Source organism: Triticum aestivum, chromosome 2A (genome assembly GCF_018294505.1).
Source record: "Triticum aestivum cultivar Chinese Spring chromosome 2A, IWGSC CS RefSeq v2.1, whole genome shotgun sequence".
NCBI lineage: Eukaryota > Viridiplantae > Streptophyta > Magnoliopsida > Poales > Poaceae > Triticum > Triticum aestivum.
This window is the reverse complement of record NC_057797.1, coordinates 20,317,574-20,334,921: the sequence shown is the minus strand read 5'-3', so window position 1 is coordinate 20,334,921 and position 17,348 is coordinate 20,317,574. Positions and strand designations below refer to the sequence as shown.

The 17,348-nt window shown below is 46.4% G+C and overlaps 1 protein-coding gene and 1 pseudogene across 1 annotated transcript; one reads left to right on the top strand and one right to left on the bottom strand.

Annotated features, from left to right (window-relative positions):
- The first annotated feature begins 7,806 nt into the window (after positions 1-7,806).
- Positions 7,807-7,945, top strand: LOC123038485 (uncharacterized; annotated as a pseudogene).
- A 6,349-nt stretch (positions 7,946-14,294) lies between these two features.
- LOC123184361 (disease resistance protein TAO1-like) lies at positions 14,295-16,716 on the bottom strand. Its single transcript, XM_044596506.1, has 2 exons — positions 16,514-16,716; positions 14,295-16,125 (listed from the first exon to the last, which is right to left on the bottom strand). Exon 2 carries the CDS (start codon positions 15,890-15,892, stop codon positions 14,750-14,752), a length of 1,143 nt encoding a protein of 380 aa, XP_044452441.1. The 5' UTR covers positions 15,893-16,125; positions 16,514-16,716; the 3' UTR covers positions 14,295-14,749.
- Positions 16,717-17,348: the final 632 nt, after the last annotated feature.

Sequence of the window (17,348 nt, the reverse complement as noted above, 5' to 3'; positions counted from 1 at the left end):
CTGAGAAAGGCGATGGGAAGAATGAGGACCGGACAGCCGGAGTCCTTTGATACGGTGACTGCACACAAGGGGTTTATGGCGCTGTGGGACACATGTGCACCGGCTAAAGCAAAGATTCATATGTGGCGTTTGATCAAAAATGGGCTGGCTGTGGGGTTCGAACTACATCGACGACGGATTAAACCAGGTGTTTTTTGTGTTGCATGCGGTAGAGAAGAAACCAACTATCATCGGTTTTGGGCATGTCAACACTCAGCAAGGTTCTGGCAGCTCTTCCGCTCAGAGAAGGGAGTTGCGGTGGCGATCCCACCGTGCACGACGGACTCCCAGAGTGCTCTAGCTCGCTGGCTCCTCGATTGGTTTGCCGGGGCATCTGATGAAGACCGAGAGGTTATGGTGCATTCTTTTTATGGCCTCTGGCTCGCTCGGAATAATGCTCGAGATGGTAAGCCAATCGCCACAGCACATGAAGTAATGAACTCTGTTTTTTCCCACATGAGGGAATGGAGGGAGATACATCCAAAGAAGTCGGGTGCGCCTACTAGGCAAGAACCACAGCGCTGGGAGCCTCCTGGAGAGGGATGGGTTAAAGTAAACTCAGATGGTGCAGTGCCAAAATTTGGAGTGAAAGGAGGAGCAGTTCTTAGAGATCACAATGGTGCCTTTCTGGCAGCTACCTTTCATCATTTCCCAAAAATTGTGGATCCGGAAGCTACTGAGGTCTTGGCGTGTCGACGTGCTTTGCAGGTAGCTGCAGACATTAACGCAACAAGAGTTCATCTGGAGTTGGATGCTCAAGCTGTGGTGAATATGCTGAAACATTCAGCGAGGAATCTGTCGGCTAACGGCCCTTGGATTGAGGAGGTGAAAGCTCTTCTTGGGTCCTTCGTCGAGTACAAGATTTCTTGGGTCCGGCGTTCTGCTAATATTGCCGCGCATAAATTAGCTAAAGTAGGTGTTAATGATGAATTGTGTAAGGTGTGGTTGGGGGTCCCCCCAGACTTTGTTATTTCTGTAATCGCGGATGACATTCCGGAGTTTGAGTTTTAAATAAATGCGGCAATATTTACCCCCAAAAAAGTAATATATTATGTTACCACTTCTCATTAACTTAGCCATATAAGCAAAATTTTCTGAAAATGCGCTATATTACTATCACTATGACTAGCCTTACCTCATTTCCACACCAGGCCCGCCCGACAGCATCCACACCGTGCAACTTTAGTTAATCCCCAATACAAAGGAAAACATTTGACATCGAAGACTCTCGCCACGCACGCGTACACGTCACAGGTACTGCCCCATGTATTGTTTTTCTTTTCTCCACCATTCAATGCTTATCCCTTCGGTTTCTCCACCTCTCGTCCGTTCCTCTTTCTTCTCTACGGTGTCGCCGTTGTGCATCGGGGAGCACTCACTGGAGGTGCAGGAACCAAGCGGCACCTCCGATGTTGCAACCGGCGTTCGAGGAAGCTACAACCAGCGCCACAAAAAGCTTCGACTAGTGACGATGAATGCTGGGGCCGGTTGCTGCCACATCAAAAAGCTTCAACCAACGTAGCAAAAAGCTTCAACCACAATGACGGAAAGCCACGGAACGACGGTGAAGCTTCGGATAGGGCGTCGACGAAAGCTTCAAGCGCCAACGAGAAAAAGCTTCAACCAGTGAGTGAGGGTGTTGGAACCAGTGTATTTTGGAATGTTGGAACCAGTGTATTTTGGAATGTTGGAACCAACAATGATTACCATGGCGAGGCTACAAACGGCGAGGTTACTACCACGGCGAGAGCTACAACGGCACTGTAGGGAGCTACAACCAGCTTCGCGAAGAGTTGCAACTAGCAGCGGTGGTGCTATGACCAACAGACGACGACGGGGGAGAGAGGTATATTTTGCTGGAACCATGTGTCAGTTTTGCTTCAACCAGCAACTTTTTTGCTAGAATCGGTGATGGTACCTGCACGACGGAGGAGCTGCATCGTCGGGTTTTGCAGACATTTATTTTTGCTGCAACCATTGATTCGACCAGAACAATAGAAGATGTTGCGACCACCCCGAAGGCGATGAGGGAGACACAACCGGCGATGCTAGGGACCGCCCGGGGACTGCGTTTGCTTGAACCAGTGGTCCTCGCCGGTGACCATTCAGGGTGGACACGGTCCGGACCGGTCCGAGCTGTCGTTTAGACCGGCCGCCGGCGGTCCGGGCCGAACCAGACCGAGCAGCATGACAGTCCTGATTTCAGGGACCGGACCGGCGACGTCAAAGCCCGGGCAGGACTGAATGGACAGAAGGGACCGAATGGGCGGGGTCGATGTGTACGGGTGCAGCGGCGAGGTAGGAGACGTGCGCGAGTGATGTGACGGAACTGGACGACGTGCGGGAGAAATTAACAGACAACTGAAACTTTGATGGAACTGACGAACTGAATTTTCTGAAAGTTTGACAACACCTATTTAGTTGACAGTCTTCGTGCTCGTCCAGAAGAAGCATAGAAACGTCTCGAACAACAGCTGTGGCTTCACCTTCAGAGCGTTCGGGATCGTGCCCTAGTTCTTCCTGGCGGTGCCGGCGAGGCGTTCGGTGTTCACGTTCAAAGCGTTTGGGTCGTGTCCTAGTTCTTCCTTCAGAGCTGGTGCCCGGTGTGCATGTTTACTGTTTAATTTTCCTTTAGTGCAGAAATCACTCGCCATGTAACGCTCTAGTTTAGTTTGGGTCCACCTCTTCCTTTACGTTTGGGTCCACCTCTTGATTTAGTTTCAGGTTAGTTAGATGAGGCCGTTGTGGGAGCTCGTGGCATGGCACGATTTCAGCTTATGCAACGGCAACATAGCTGCGTACGGACGTGGGATGGCACGGCCGCAATACTCGTTCCTAACTAGTCTTTCGTTCCTTTCAGTTGTATCTCTACTCTCTACTCTCTATCTCTACCTAATATTAAAGGGAGAATTGTTTCTCCACCTTTTTTCGTGCATCACGTCTTTTTCGTATGTTTGGTTCCGTTTCCCGTACGTCCGGTTGGTTGGGTAGTGTACAATTTAAAAAAAAGAAAACCAACGCTAGGTATGCTTTGGGCCTTGGCCCATCACCGGCTCCATGCACCCTCCAGATCGCTTGCCTCCACCTCTCGCCTCTCCAGATCGTCTCCCAAGGTCGCTCTCAGGAGTAACCAACAGCTCCAGATCGCCTTCAGTAGCAGCTCCAGGTCGCTCCAGATTGCCCTCAGCAGCAAGCCAACAACTAGCCAGCCGGACGAAGAGCCTCTTCTCCGAGCAAGGCCAGCTCCTCCTCCCTGGCGCCTTCGATTCATCCTCTGCCTCTGAGCAAGAACCAAGCTCGCACCTTCAGAACTCACGGCAACGACTCCGCTTCCGTCTCCTCCGCGCCAGTGATGGATGCCTCATCTTCTTCCTCCTCCGCCTCCAGGTCAAGTGCTGCTCCATCATCTTCCTCCTCTTGCCTCTGGATCTTCAAGTGCAGCACCATCTTCTTCCCCCTCAGCCTACGAATCAGCAGTAGGTACTCCTGCACAAGATATACATCCAGTTTGTAAAGAGAGCCTGATGAATTCAAGCTGTAGAATAAAGCAGACTAAGAATTCAAACTGGATAAAATAGCCTTGTACCATGTGGGAATAGACAACATGGAAGACTTGTGTTGAGAATGTCAGGACCAGAGAGGAGTTTTGCAATCAACTTAGAGGCTAGACGTAGGTCCCATCTTGGAGGCAAGCCCGCCCACAAGCACAGGGGATGCCCTAAGAGGAGTGCCCAAACTAGCAATACTCAAACATATAGTCCACAATAAACTTGAGAGTTCACCAAATGCCAGGTTGGACCATGCATATTGGCAAAGCATGCTCCATAATCAACGTGAGAGTTCAACTTACAGAAAAAGAATTTATAACAGTATATAGATTTCTTTGACTTGCATACTAGAGATGCATAGAGCAATGTTATCAAGAATTCAGTACATGGTAGTACAGAAAAGGAATTTTTTTAGTTGATTCATTCACAGCCTTCAGTGGTTCAGTTCTTCATACGGGAAGAACTACGTACATTGTCAATTATGGAGTCACATGTAAAGATCAGCTATACAAACAACTGCACCATACAGGACCAAGGACCAATACAGAAGGAGTGCATCTGTAAATAGCCTTCTCGTGGAAAAAACTATAACCGCTTAATCAAAGAAAGGGAGGTTGCTTAGAAAATATTAGCAATGATTTCTTTGGAAATATTTGGGTAAAACAAATTGCTTCTCTTTTGTAAAGTAGAGTAAGAATTTTGAGGAAAGCAAGTGGGAGAGACAGAGAAAAAGTGAATAGCACATGAGCATCTTCAGGCATACCAGATTATCAGAAAGAGAAAGACCTAAAGAGCACAAGGTCAAATCATGCCACACAAGATTTTCGTGATACTGCTACTTGCCTAAGTAGTTTGCAAGCACCAGTTCTTTCTAATAAGCATATACTCCATGAATTACTTACATCCCATTTTCTAGCATCAGCAACAACTTCACTCCCCTCCCATCTCAAAAGCCTAGGCCAAATACTGAGATCAACCGATGCAAACTTGACAATTCCAAGTTCAGTAGCAACAGAGCATCTCTGAATTTTTATACTCAAATCAATGCTCCAAGAATCATGAAAACATGGAATTTAGCAACAGGAAACATGCAAAAACTTGTTCAGGCCAAAGATATGATCAAGGCACCAGGACACATCATTTGTATTACAATTAAGAACTCCAGCATTGGTACTCCTATGATCAGCAGAAGCAAACACTGAATAAATGGAGAGATCAGAGATGCATCATTGAAAAGCAAGATAAGCATCGCAGCAATGGATTGGAAAGGAGAAAGAAAAATGACCTTTGGATGTGAAGGTCGCGATGGTGGGCGAGACCCTGCCTTGCCGGCCTCGGCCTCCTCATGGCGGCGGTCGCTTGCGCGGGGACCTGGGATCTGGATCGGCGAAGAAAACCGGGACGGCCAACAGCGGAGGACTCTGGTCGACTCTCCCCTTCGTCGGCCAACACGCGGGTAGGCAAGCTCGACGGATCGCCGCGCATCGTACAGCCGATGCACGCACGCGCCGGCATGGGGTCGTCGTTCATGGGGCGATGTGGTTCCTAGGCGTGAGGCGGAGAGGCCGGAGCTGCGGCGACCGGCGAGATGTGTCGGGAGAGAAAGAAAGGGGAAGGAGTAGAGATGGGACTGGGATCAGGTGACATGCGCTACGGTGACATGCACGTTGACATGCGGCCCAAATTCAAATTTAAACATTGCGAAAAATCTGAAAAAAATCATGCATGTTCACAGCACATACTAAGATAGCCCGTTTCAGATCAAAATTCAAAACGTACATCGAGAAACAAAAAGAGAAATCTATCATGAATAGTTCCCAAATGCGGTGGTCTCAGGATAAGGGTGGACTACGGATTGAAGGTGAAAAAACTCGAGGGCTTGTTTGCAAAATAGTGTCACTAAATTGATGCAAACTTTCAATGTAATACACCAAAGGGAAGCGGATAATCAGGTACATTAGCTAACTCAGAGTATGAAACCGCTTTTCAAAAATGTATTTTAGATGCGTTTTGTAATGTCAAAAAATCATAATAAAATTTCGTGCATACATGTTCGCAAAAATATGTTCGTGGCACAAACTTTTGTAAAAAAAGTCTTTTTATTTTGTCTCCATAAAAAAAGTCTCTAAAAAGCATTCAGCGACACAGTGTTTTGTCTTTTTTGCACAGGCCATAAAAAAGTTATTTTTCCGTGAAACTTTCTGCACGCACATACAATATGGAGATGTTCGCGTGCACCTTTTTTCAGATTTTTTTAGCATTTCAAAATCTGTTTTTGAAGATGGGTTCATATGTACCTGGGCCATTCATGCACTTATCAGCTAACTCATGGAAATAATCACGCGCCTAAAAAATTAAATAATCACAGGTTTTGCTTTATTTAGCCATTAGCTCAGGCCAATTATATATGTGTGCAATCCGCTTACTGTTTCTCTATGCAGTAGCCATCAATGAGCGGTTTGACTAAGCGTTAATAATTCTAACAATCAAGATGACCTTTGATATTACATTAGAAAACAAATCAGACATGGCCAATTCATTTTCTCTTTCTCTTAGGAAGTAGCAACAAGCTTTCGATTTGGCTAAATTGCGAGTTCCAATGATCAATATGGACGGTTAATCAGATTAGAAAGGTAATCATATTAAAATAGGTTAGAAGTTGTACATGTCCACGTGCACGAGCATGTATATATAGACACATGGCTATGTCTCTTTGCATCAAAAGAAAAGGTAGAAAAATAATGGGCACGTTACATACGAGCGACAAAGTATGCATGTGTTGTTCATCATGAAGGTGTGCATGAGGGGAGTCGGATGGGAAGGAGATGCTGAAGGCGAGGGTGGCACATGGATGATGGTGCTAGACTGGGAGAGTATTATGATGTTGATGTTCAATGGCAAGTGTCTTGTGTCCTGTCCAAGCTCATCATCTTGGGCTGAAATATATTCAAACATATTACAATCAGATAAACACGGCAACCATTAGAGTGAGAAAGAGTATAAGTTGTGACATAGGTGAGATGCCATGCTGAAATATGGGATGTAGATCCACAGAGCATCTTGAGAAATGCTTTTTATAATAAAGACAGAATTGCATTTTTCTCTACCATTGCAACGCACGGGCATATGTCCTAGTAAGAAAAACGTCTTGACCCGCAGGTCGTGTCATGGCACGATTTAAGCTCATGCAGCCGCAATACCAGCAGGAATTGGTGCCACGGTTGGGGTCGAGGCCATGTTTGAGAAATCCAGATCGGCGGCAGTGCACGCACGACAGTGATGGCCACCGGCAGCAAGAGGATAAGACGCACGGGGAGGAGAGGGAAAGCTCGGGGACATGGTGGTTCACCCGAGGGCTACCGGTGGCCGCGACGACGAGGAACGGCGGCGACAGTGACTGTGTTTTCTCGGTCCGGCTGAGTGGCTCGTGTAAAGACCGGACCGAACCGACTATTGCAGGCCGTGTTAGAATATATTGTATGTATATACGGTTGTGCATATAAAACCGTATATACCTTTGGTATTGCGTGCGTCATACTCCTTGTAATCTGGTAGTTAGGTTTAAGCTTCGATCCTTATCTTGTAGATAGCTAACTTGAGGATCAAGCCTAACCAACTACCAAATCCTGTAAACCCTAGCCTATGGCTATATATAACACGCAATGCGTCCCTGCTAGGCATACGCTTCAAGCCATCTTTCATGGTATTCAGAGGCTTCCTCCTCTAAAGCACATCTCTCGTAGCCATGGCATCCTCAAGCTCCGCTGTCGCCGCGCCTGCCCTCATCCCCATAGCCGACCGACTCCATCGTTCCAACTTCCTGGTATGGCGCGCGCAAGCCATGGCAGCCATCCGTGGGGCGCAGCTCGTCTCCTACCTTGATCCAGATCGGGAGCAGCCGGAGCAGAAGCTCCGCGACAAGGACGGCAAGCCCACGGACGTGCCCAACCCTGCATACGACATCGACAAGGCTCGAGATTCTCAGGTGCTGAGTTTCATCTTCAACTCCATCTCAGCTCCTGTTATGGTTCAGGTCGCACACTGCGATACGGCGGCCGAAGCATGGGCCGCCATCAGGGAGACCTTCATCTCCCAAACTCAGGCGCACGTCGTCAACACCAGAATTGCCCTCTCCACCACCAAGAAGGGCAACTCGACGATGTACGAGTACATCGGGCGCATGAAGGCGCTCGGTGATGAGATGGCATCGGTGGGCAAGCCGCTCACTGACGACGACATGGTGTCCTACATTCTGGCGGGACTCGACTACGACTACATGTCCTTCGTCTCCACGATCTGCGCTCGCACCCATAAAATCAAGGTGAGCGAGCTTTACTCGCAGCTGATCAGCTTTGAAAGCAGGCTGGCCATGTTTGAAGGCGGAGGGCAGTCCTCCCACTCCTCTGCCAACGCCGTGTCTCGCGGCGGGCGCAGTGGATCCAACCGCAGTGGTGGCCGCGGTGGAAACGGTGGCCGCAATGGAGGCGGCCGTGGCAATGGAGGCGGAGGACGTGGTCGCGGCGGCGGTCGCAGCAATGGAGGAGGCCGCAACGACCTGCCTGAGGTCTTCTGCCAAATCTGCACCAAGCCAAATCACACGGCCATGGAGTGCTATCGCCGTTTTGATATCTCCTTCAACAAGGAGAAAACTGCAGCGGCTGTCAACACCAACTCCTCCTATGGGGTGGACACGAACTGGTATGTGGACTCAGGTGCAACAGACCACATTACCAGTGAGCTCGACAAGCTCACCGTCCGTGACAAGTACAATGGACACGATCAAGTAAACGTGCCAAACGGCGCAGGTATGAAGATTTCCCATATAGGTCATGCATATGTTCACACCCCTACTCGTAATCTTCATCTCAAAAATATTCTGCATGTGCCCAAAGCCACTAAAAACTTGATCTCTGCTCATCGTCTAGCCAATGACAATCATGTGTTTCTTGAAACTCATCCTCATTTTTTCTTTGTCAAGGACAAGGCAATGAGGAAAACCCTCCTCCACGGCAGGTGTAGAAACGGGCTCTATCCCCTATCATCAGCTCCAATAAGCTCGGGCAGACATGCACTTGGCGCCACCAAGATATCTCCATCAAGGTGGCACGATCGTTTAGGACATCCATCTTCGGCAATAGTTCAACATGTTCTTAGACACAATCAAATTTCCTTTTCTAGCAAAGAGTTGAATAAAGAGGGAGTGTGTGATGCTTGCCAACAAGGCAAGAGCCATCAACTTCCCTATCCAAATTCTAGTAGTATTTCAAAAGCTCCTTTAGAGCTAGTTTTTTCTGATGTATGGGGGCCTGCCCGAGATTCAATTAATAAGAAAAATTATTATGTGAGTTTCATCGATGATTTCAGCAAATTCACATGGATATATATCCTCAAACATAGATCAGAAGTTTTCAAAGTGTTTCATGAGTTCCAAGCACTAGTTGAACGACTTTTTGATCGCAAGATTATCACCATGCAAATGGATTGGGGCGGTGAGTATGAACGCCTCAACTCCTTCTTTCGTCAAGTAGGGATCACACATCATGTATCATGCCCACATGCCCATCAACAGAATGGGTCAGCCGAGAGAAAACATAGGCACATTGTGGACGTGGGTCTCTTACTTTTAGCTCATGCCTCCATGCCCTTAAAATTTTGGGACGAGGCTTTTCTAGCTGCCACCTATCTTATCAATCGTACCCCTAGCAAGGTGATTAATCTTGACACTCCTTTGGAAAAATTGTTTCATGAAAAACCCAACTACCATGCCCTACGCACCTTTGGTTGTGCATGCTGGCCAAATCTCCGACCCTTTCATGCTAAGAAACTAGAGTTTCGTTCAAAACAATGTGTTTTTCTTGGCTATAGCAATCTTCATAAAGGGTTCAAGTGTCTTGATGTCAAAGAAGGACGTGTCTATATCTCTCGAGATGTTATCTTTGACGAAACTATTTTTCCGTTTGCCTCACTAAATCCAAATTCCGGCGTTCCTCTTCGTTCCGAAGTTCTTCTTCTTGCAGAAACTGCTCCATCCAAACCTCTTGATCATGGGGGTGAACAAACAGCTGATCCTTCGGTTGATCTTCATAAAAATCCTGCTATAAATTTTGGTGGAAATCCTGTTTTTGGCTATGATTTCTGCGTCGCCACCAAGAACAAGATCTCAGCATGGTATTTTGAAACCAAAAATACGTACAGACGGTACGGTCAGGTATGACAAAGGGCGTCGTTTTGCTGGTCTTCCTGTCACAGGAGAACCAAATAACTTGGTAGAGGCATTGGAAAATGAAAATTGGAAAAATGCAATGAATGAGGAATATAATGCCCTCATGAAAAATAGAACATGGCATTTAGTTCCTCCAGCAAAGGGAAGAAACTTAATTGACTGTAAATGGGTCTATAGAATTAAAAGAAAGGCAAATGGAGAAATTGACAGATACAAGGCTAGACTAGTTGCAAAGGGGTTTAAACAAAGATATGGTATAGATTATGAAGATACCTTTAGCCCTGTTGTGAAAGCAGCTACTGTTAGACTTGTTCTGTCCATTGCAGTATCAAACAATTGGAGTCTTCATCAATTGGATGTGCAGAATGCGTTTCTTCATGGCGTTCTAGAGGAAGAAGTGTATATGAGACAACCACCTGGGTATGAGGTAAAGGACAAGTATCATTATGTATGCAAGCTTGATAAGGCTTTATATGGTTTGAAACAAGCACCTAGAGCGTGGTATTCTAGGTTGAGTGTAAAACTCCAAAGACTTGGTTTTCAGCCGTCCAAAGCTGACACATCACTGTTCTTTTACAGAAAAGGCAGAATCACCATTTTCATGCTAGTATATGTTGATGATATTATTGTTGCAAGCTCATCGCAGGATGCAACTAAAGCATTGCTTGAAGATCTAAGGAGAGACTTTGCTCTTAAAGATCTTGGTGATTTGCACTATTTCTTGGGAATAGAAGTAAAAAGGGTTAAAGATGGCATAGTCTTGAGTCAAGAAAAGTATGTGTCAGATGTGTTAAAACGGGCAGGTATGATGAATTGCAAAGTGTCAAATATGCCTCTCTCAACTTCTGAAAAATTATCTAAGGAAGGAGAGCCTTTAAGTGCTGAAGATTCTACAAACTATAGAAGTGTTGTAGGTGCTTTGCAATATCTAACACTTACAAGACCTGATATATCTTTCCCTATCAATAAAGTATGTCAGTTCTTGCATGCTCCCACCTTTGCACATTGGACAGCAGTGAAAAGAATCTTGAGATATCTAAGAGGTACTATGAGTACAGGGTTGAAAGTCACAAGGTCAATGTCAACTTTGGTGAGTGCATTCTCTGATGCTGATTGGGCAGGTTGCCCTGATGATAGAAGATCAACAGGGGGCTTTGCTGTTTTCTTTGGACCAAATCTTATATCATGGAGTGCACGAAAACAAGCTACTGTATCAAGATCAAGTACAGAAGCTGAGTACAAAGCTTTGGCTAATGCCACGGCAGAGTTGATATGGGTTCAAACCCTGTTGAATGAGTTACATGTTAATCACTCTCCTGTTGCACGGTTGTGGTGTGATAACATTGGTGCAACATATCTATCAGCAAATCCAGTGTTTCATGCTAGAACAAAACACATTGAGGTAGATTATCACTTTGTGCGAGAAAGGGTAGCTAAGAAGCTTCTTGATATTCGGTTCATCCCCACTAATGATCAAGTTGCAGATGGCTTCACTAAAGCCTTATCATGGCGCAAGTTAGAAGAGTTCAAGAACAATCTCAACTTGGTGAAGTTATGATTGAGGGGGTGTGTTAGAATATATTGTATGTATATACGGTTATGCATATAAAACCGTATATACCTTTGGTATTGCGTGCGTCATACTCCTTGTAATCTGGTAGTTAGGTTTAAGCTTCGATCCTTATCTTGTAGATAGCTAACTTGAGGATCAAGCCTAACCAACTACCAAATCCTGTAAACCCTAGCCTATGGCTATATATAACACGCAACGCGTCCCTGCTAGACATACGCTTCAAGCCATCTTTCAGGCCGGACCGACCAGTTTTCCTACTGGTCCTGGACCGTACGGCCCGGTCCTGAACAGGCCAGGAACGGGCCCAAAAGCTTGCTCGTTCCGTCCACTTAGACTGACCATGGCTGGGGGTGACTCCAACCAGTCAGCGGCGAGGGGACTTGCGACAGGAGGGAGGCGACCACCGGAGGAATGATCGCAGGTGGCATTGTTGGCCGGCAAGAGCAGCCCGCCGAGCGCGGGCGATGGCAAACGCGGTCCGCCATGGACGCGAGCTGCTGGTCAACGCTCGAGGGGAGACGTGAGGACGAAGCGTTACAGCGAGAGGATGCCAAATCCAGCGGCTGCGCATAAATCCATCTTGGCGTTGAGCTCACAATCTTTTAAGCAACATCATTCAGAAATGGTGAATCGAAGCCTGCTTGTCAAATATAGCGAGGTGAGTTTCACTGCTCTGTTTGTGCTCCCATGCTCTGCTTATATGTTCTCCTAGTCCTCGTTTCGTTTCTAACCAAATTCATCAGACTGAATCAACTTGATGCATAAGTAGCACGCATAACGCACTTGTGCGTGTTCAGAGTTTCAGACACCGTTTAGGCTCAACTTACTAAGCATAAACTCCCCTTTTTCATAATATGCTGAACTGGAAACTAACGACTGAGAAAAATCAACAATGAGCTGGGCTATGATAAACAATGGAAAACTGATAGGAATACAGTAGAAAACCAGTCACACAACAGGAATATAGCACACCCAACTCAACTATGCAGCAACCCAAGTTAAGATCCACCACCAAGTACAGGATCAATAACAACATAACATAAGATTAGCCTTCGTTGCATCATATAATGTGCTCTTCGAAACTCGAACCACGGTGATGAAATCCTCTTTGCTTGCCTTTGCTACAATGTGCTCAAGAACCATGTGTGTGCACTGCTTACAGTTCCGGGCCAGATCAACAACGGGCATTCTGTTATCTGTATCGAAACAATAATAAGAGAAGAGAAGAGCGATGGAGCGCAAGCAATGTGTACATACTCAGTTTCCTTGTTCTCCTCCCATACATACCATTTCGTTAGTTCAAACTTTCAAAGACACAAAGAGTTTACATGTGCTCTGTGGCAAAGGGATCCTATGAAATAGCAGCTCCGGAAGGAAAGCTTCTGAAGGGAGCTGAGATCTCCTGGCCACTCTGGTAGTCGTCTGAAGTTTAAAACCAGGAGGCAGGTGCAACCATTGGGATGCATGGACTGGAGGGAGGTGATATTGAGGGGCGGCACCCTACTTACTCAGGTGAGATATATATCCCGCTGGGGTGACTGTGGAGGGCTGTTGGGGCGTTGAGATGGCTGTGCTTCATTGCGCTCCGAGGAGCCGTCACCTCCGCCTCCATTGCCGCTGCCAGTGTTGGAGGTGCTGCCTTTGGTGCCGCCGCTTTGCTCAGATTGTTTGTCTGGGTCGGGAGCAACATATTGTCTGCAGAATCAACATGTTCGACATCTTGGTTAGGTACAAGCAACCCGTGGGCACTCTGTCTATGCAGATGTAGAAAAGCAGAATGACGCAGTGCAAGGAAGGTAAAAAAAAGGACAGCGACGAAACTAACAGCGGCTGGTAATGAAGGTGAAATATACTCATGAGCAGAACTGTAGAACGGTAATATAGGAGGAATATGGTAGGTACATACTCATATTTTGGACGGATGTGAGCGAGCACTTCCTTGTTCAGCTCCAATTCACACCATTCTTTCAAACCGGAAGACTCAGAGACATACAAATCCTTGAGGTTGACGAGTTTCCCGATGCTCTTTGGGAAAGATTCTATCTTGTTGCACTCGTGTATTGCAAGCACCTCAAGAGAGGTGAGATCTCCTAACCACTCCGGTAGCGCTTTTAACCAGCGGCAACGATTGAGATGCATCGACTTAAGGGAGGCGAGCTGTTTCATGCTATCCGGGAAACAACTTAGCGATCCGCAGTTCCTGGAGAGAGTTGAGGCCACCAAAGTCCAGTGGTAGCGATCGCATGAAATCGCCATAAAAGAAACATAGTATCTGGAGACCGGACAGGGCATGTGGAGGTAAGCTGGTTTTGAATTTCTGGCTAAGTCTTGTACCAGTGACGGGAAGGTTGTTGATAGTTAAGCTGTGCAGGCCAGGGAGGTTGTCAAGCAAGCTCCAGTTAGCGTATTCCTCGGTGCAGCTTTCGACCACCAGTTGAGTTACCAGAGAAGGGATACAAGGAGGGCGCTCCACACAAGGTTTGAACGTCATCACTTTGTTGCATCCCTCTTTTACCACCAACCTCACAGCTTGAGGCGGGAGAGGTACAAATACCAAGTTGGGGCAATTCTTAACCTCTAATTCGTCAATGGCCGGGAACATGAGCTCCTGACCACCATCACCTTCGCATCTGGTGCTGAACTCTTGTAGGCCAGAGATATCATCAATTGTGAGCTTGGAGAGTCGCTTCGATGCTGGCCAGTTGCCAAAATTCAGAAAATGGGCATTGATTCTTGTGATGGCCATCTTTCGGAGCACCAACCGTTGCAGGTTTGGTAAAAGACCAAGCGGTGGTAGCTGTGTGCACGTCCCAATATCCTCCAGGGTAACATCTGCTAGATTAAGGAGACTACGGCAAATACTCGGCCGCCACCAGGCCATGGGGGAGCGAAAGAGTCCACTGCCGCTGTAACCATGTATATTGAGGAACTGCAGACTATGTGGTGGCACTAATTCTCCTAGAAGAACATTGGCGTCCAACAATTCTTGAGAATGCGGAGTCCAACAAAGCTTCAACGTGACAAGACGTCCTTTCTCTCCCAACCTTATGCTCCGCGCTTCCTCCAAGGACTTGACCTTTTCAACACAGCTTATCTCCATCTCTTGGCAATTGACATCCTCAAGCTGCACAAAATTGCCTCTGTTGTTGCAAGCGCCAACCACAAACTGGTAACTCTTCAGACCCCAACAGTGCGTCAGAACAATTAATCCCAGACCCTCCATTTTATATATCTTTTCGGGCACAGTCTCTAGTCTAGTGCAGCCCGAGAGGTTCAGTGTATGCAGGTTCTTGAGGTCAGCTAGGCTTTCAGGTAGATTACGAAGAAACGTGTTATGGGATAGGTCCAGATGCTCCAGATTGCGAACTAGAGTACATGGATGTTCTTGATGTATTGACCAATTTGCTGTTGTTGACCTTCTTCCGTTCGCGGCTGGAAGTGAAGAAACATGGATAGGTTCAAATACCGCAGCTTTCTGAGACCGCCCATAGCCCCTTTTAGCCCATCAAGACTGTGGGCCTCATGTTCAGCAGTAGAAGCGCAAGGGTGTGACAAGTTGAGATGTTGGAGATTGGTAACACCATGAGCTTTCTGGATCACCTTAACAAAAGACCAGAATGACAAATCCAGATGTTGCAAACTCGTCAGGTTGCAGAATGTCTGTGGCAGATCCTTCAGTGCATGGCAACGTGATAAATCAAGATGCGACAAGCTGACCAGGCCGTCAATTGATTCAGGAAGATTTGATAGTCCGGAGCAGCCTGACAAGTCAAGGTGCAACAAGCTTGTTAGCTTCCCGAATGACTCAGGCAGAGTAACTAGACCAGAGCAGCCTGACAAGTCAAGGTGCAACAAGCTTGTTAGCTTCCCGAATGACTCAGGCAGAGTAACTAGACCAGAGCAGCCTGACAAGTCAAGGTGCAACAAGCTTGTTAGCTTCCCGAATGACTCAGGCAGAGTAACTAGACCAGAGCAGCCTGATAAATTGATATGTGGCAGCTGAATAAGCTTCCCAAATGACTCAGGCAGGGTTAACAGTTCAGTGCAGCCTGATAAATCAACATGCTTCAAATTTAGTAGCTTCCCGATTGATGTCGGTAGATTTGATAAACCAGAGCAACCTGATAAGGCGACACGCACCAACTTTATTAGCTTCCCAAACGATTCTGGCAGAGTTGCTAGTGCAGAGCATCCAGATAAATCAATGTACTCCAAATCTGTCAGCTTCCCCAATGATTTCGGCAGACTTTCCAGTTTGGAGCAGCGTGATAGATCAACATACACCAAATTTAGAAGATCTCCAAATGAATCCGGCAGGGTTATCAGTCCAGTGCAGCCTGATAAACTAAGACATGCCAAGTGCCTCAACTGACAGACTGTTTCAGGAAGTTTCTGCATGGGGTGCTCCTTTATTTCCAGGATACGCAGCCACCTAGCAGATGAAAACGAATCATCATTGAGCTCCATTTTGCTACATCCGCCCTTAGTTGGGGAAGCAGTATACTCCATAACTGCACTGGCCTGGCATCAATATCAGTCAGCACTGCATAGCGGCCATGATCCCTCACATAATCCTGATAAGATGTCTCCATCCTGACGGCGTCAGAACTATGCTCGGAATCATCAAGAATAAACTCGTCATGCAATCCGTTAGAACATATCCAGCTATACATGGGCTGTACGGGAAGAAGCACATCCCCCACAGTGAGCAAGAGTGCACCCTTATCATCCTTTTCACTAGTCTGCAAGAAAGTGATAAGCTGCATTACAGAATTTCAATTCTAGTCTTATTTGTACTGTTATAACAAATGTTTTGATCATTTTTTATTTACGTGTATTTGCTTGCAAACAATGGCTTGTAGAGTTGAGATATGCCCATTTTTGGAAGTTCTGGATCATGTCAAAATCTTTGATTTTACCCAAGAACAAGTACAAAAAAGGATCCCAGAAGCCCCCAGCCCAACTATGGAACCTCCAGTATCTGTCACACTACTTGACATAAGCAACAGTGTGACAGCCTTAGGTGGTGATGTCTTTGACAAAACTGAAGCTATTGACACTGAACAGGAAGAAGAGAATGGCGAAACTGAAGATGTGCAGGTGTCAGACAAAGGAAAGGAGAAGGCATACTCAGTGGAAGACGTGTTTGGCTGAGCTGGCACCAGTGTTATTTCATGTGGGGTCGTTGGTCAGTGATTGGAGGGTGCAGTTATAGGCCCAGAGTCGTGTTTGTTGGAACCCGCCCACGCATCAATCACATCAATCAAAAACCTAACGAATACTTTAGCCAAGGGCTCTTGTCATGCCCTTTTTTCTTTCTTTATTTCTTTTTCTCCTTTCCTCTCAGTGTGTTACAAAACTCACGCAGCCTCGTGTGTATATATATATACACACCAAGCCACGACCCAAAACTCAGCCTAATCCTACACGGACTCTTAACAGACTAAACCTTGCCTAAACAAGTACTACATTGACTCGGACACTACTAGCTATGACCAATGACTCCAACTAGTACTCTTACATGACTCCTGGTGCTACTAGATTAGGACACGGCTAACACTAGCTAGCTAGGAAACTAACTTGCGATTCATCATGGCTTAATACTATCTATTCAAGAGTATTGCTAACAGTGTTTGATCTAAATTATATGGCAATAAAGAAAGAACTTTCTGTGACCTCAAATTCTTGCTCATTTTGTCAATCTGTGTTACATCTAGCTCCATCATAGGTTAGATCATAACAGTATCCCCAAATCCTGCCATCGTATTCAAGTCACAAATGATACTCACAGCTCCAAACCATCTAAATCAGAACCTCCAAAGAGTAAAATCAAAAGACAGAAGTCGGAGGCTTCGACACCAATGAGTCCGAAAGAAAAAATAGAGAGATGCGGTAGAATTTGTAAAAAGCAAAACATCCCGTCATTAATCTAGTGGACAATCTCTTTACTAGTAGATCCCAGCCA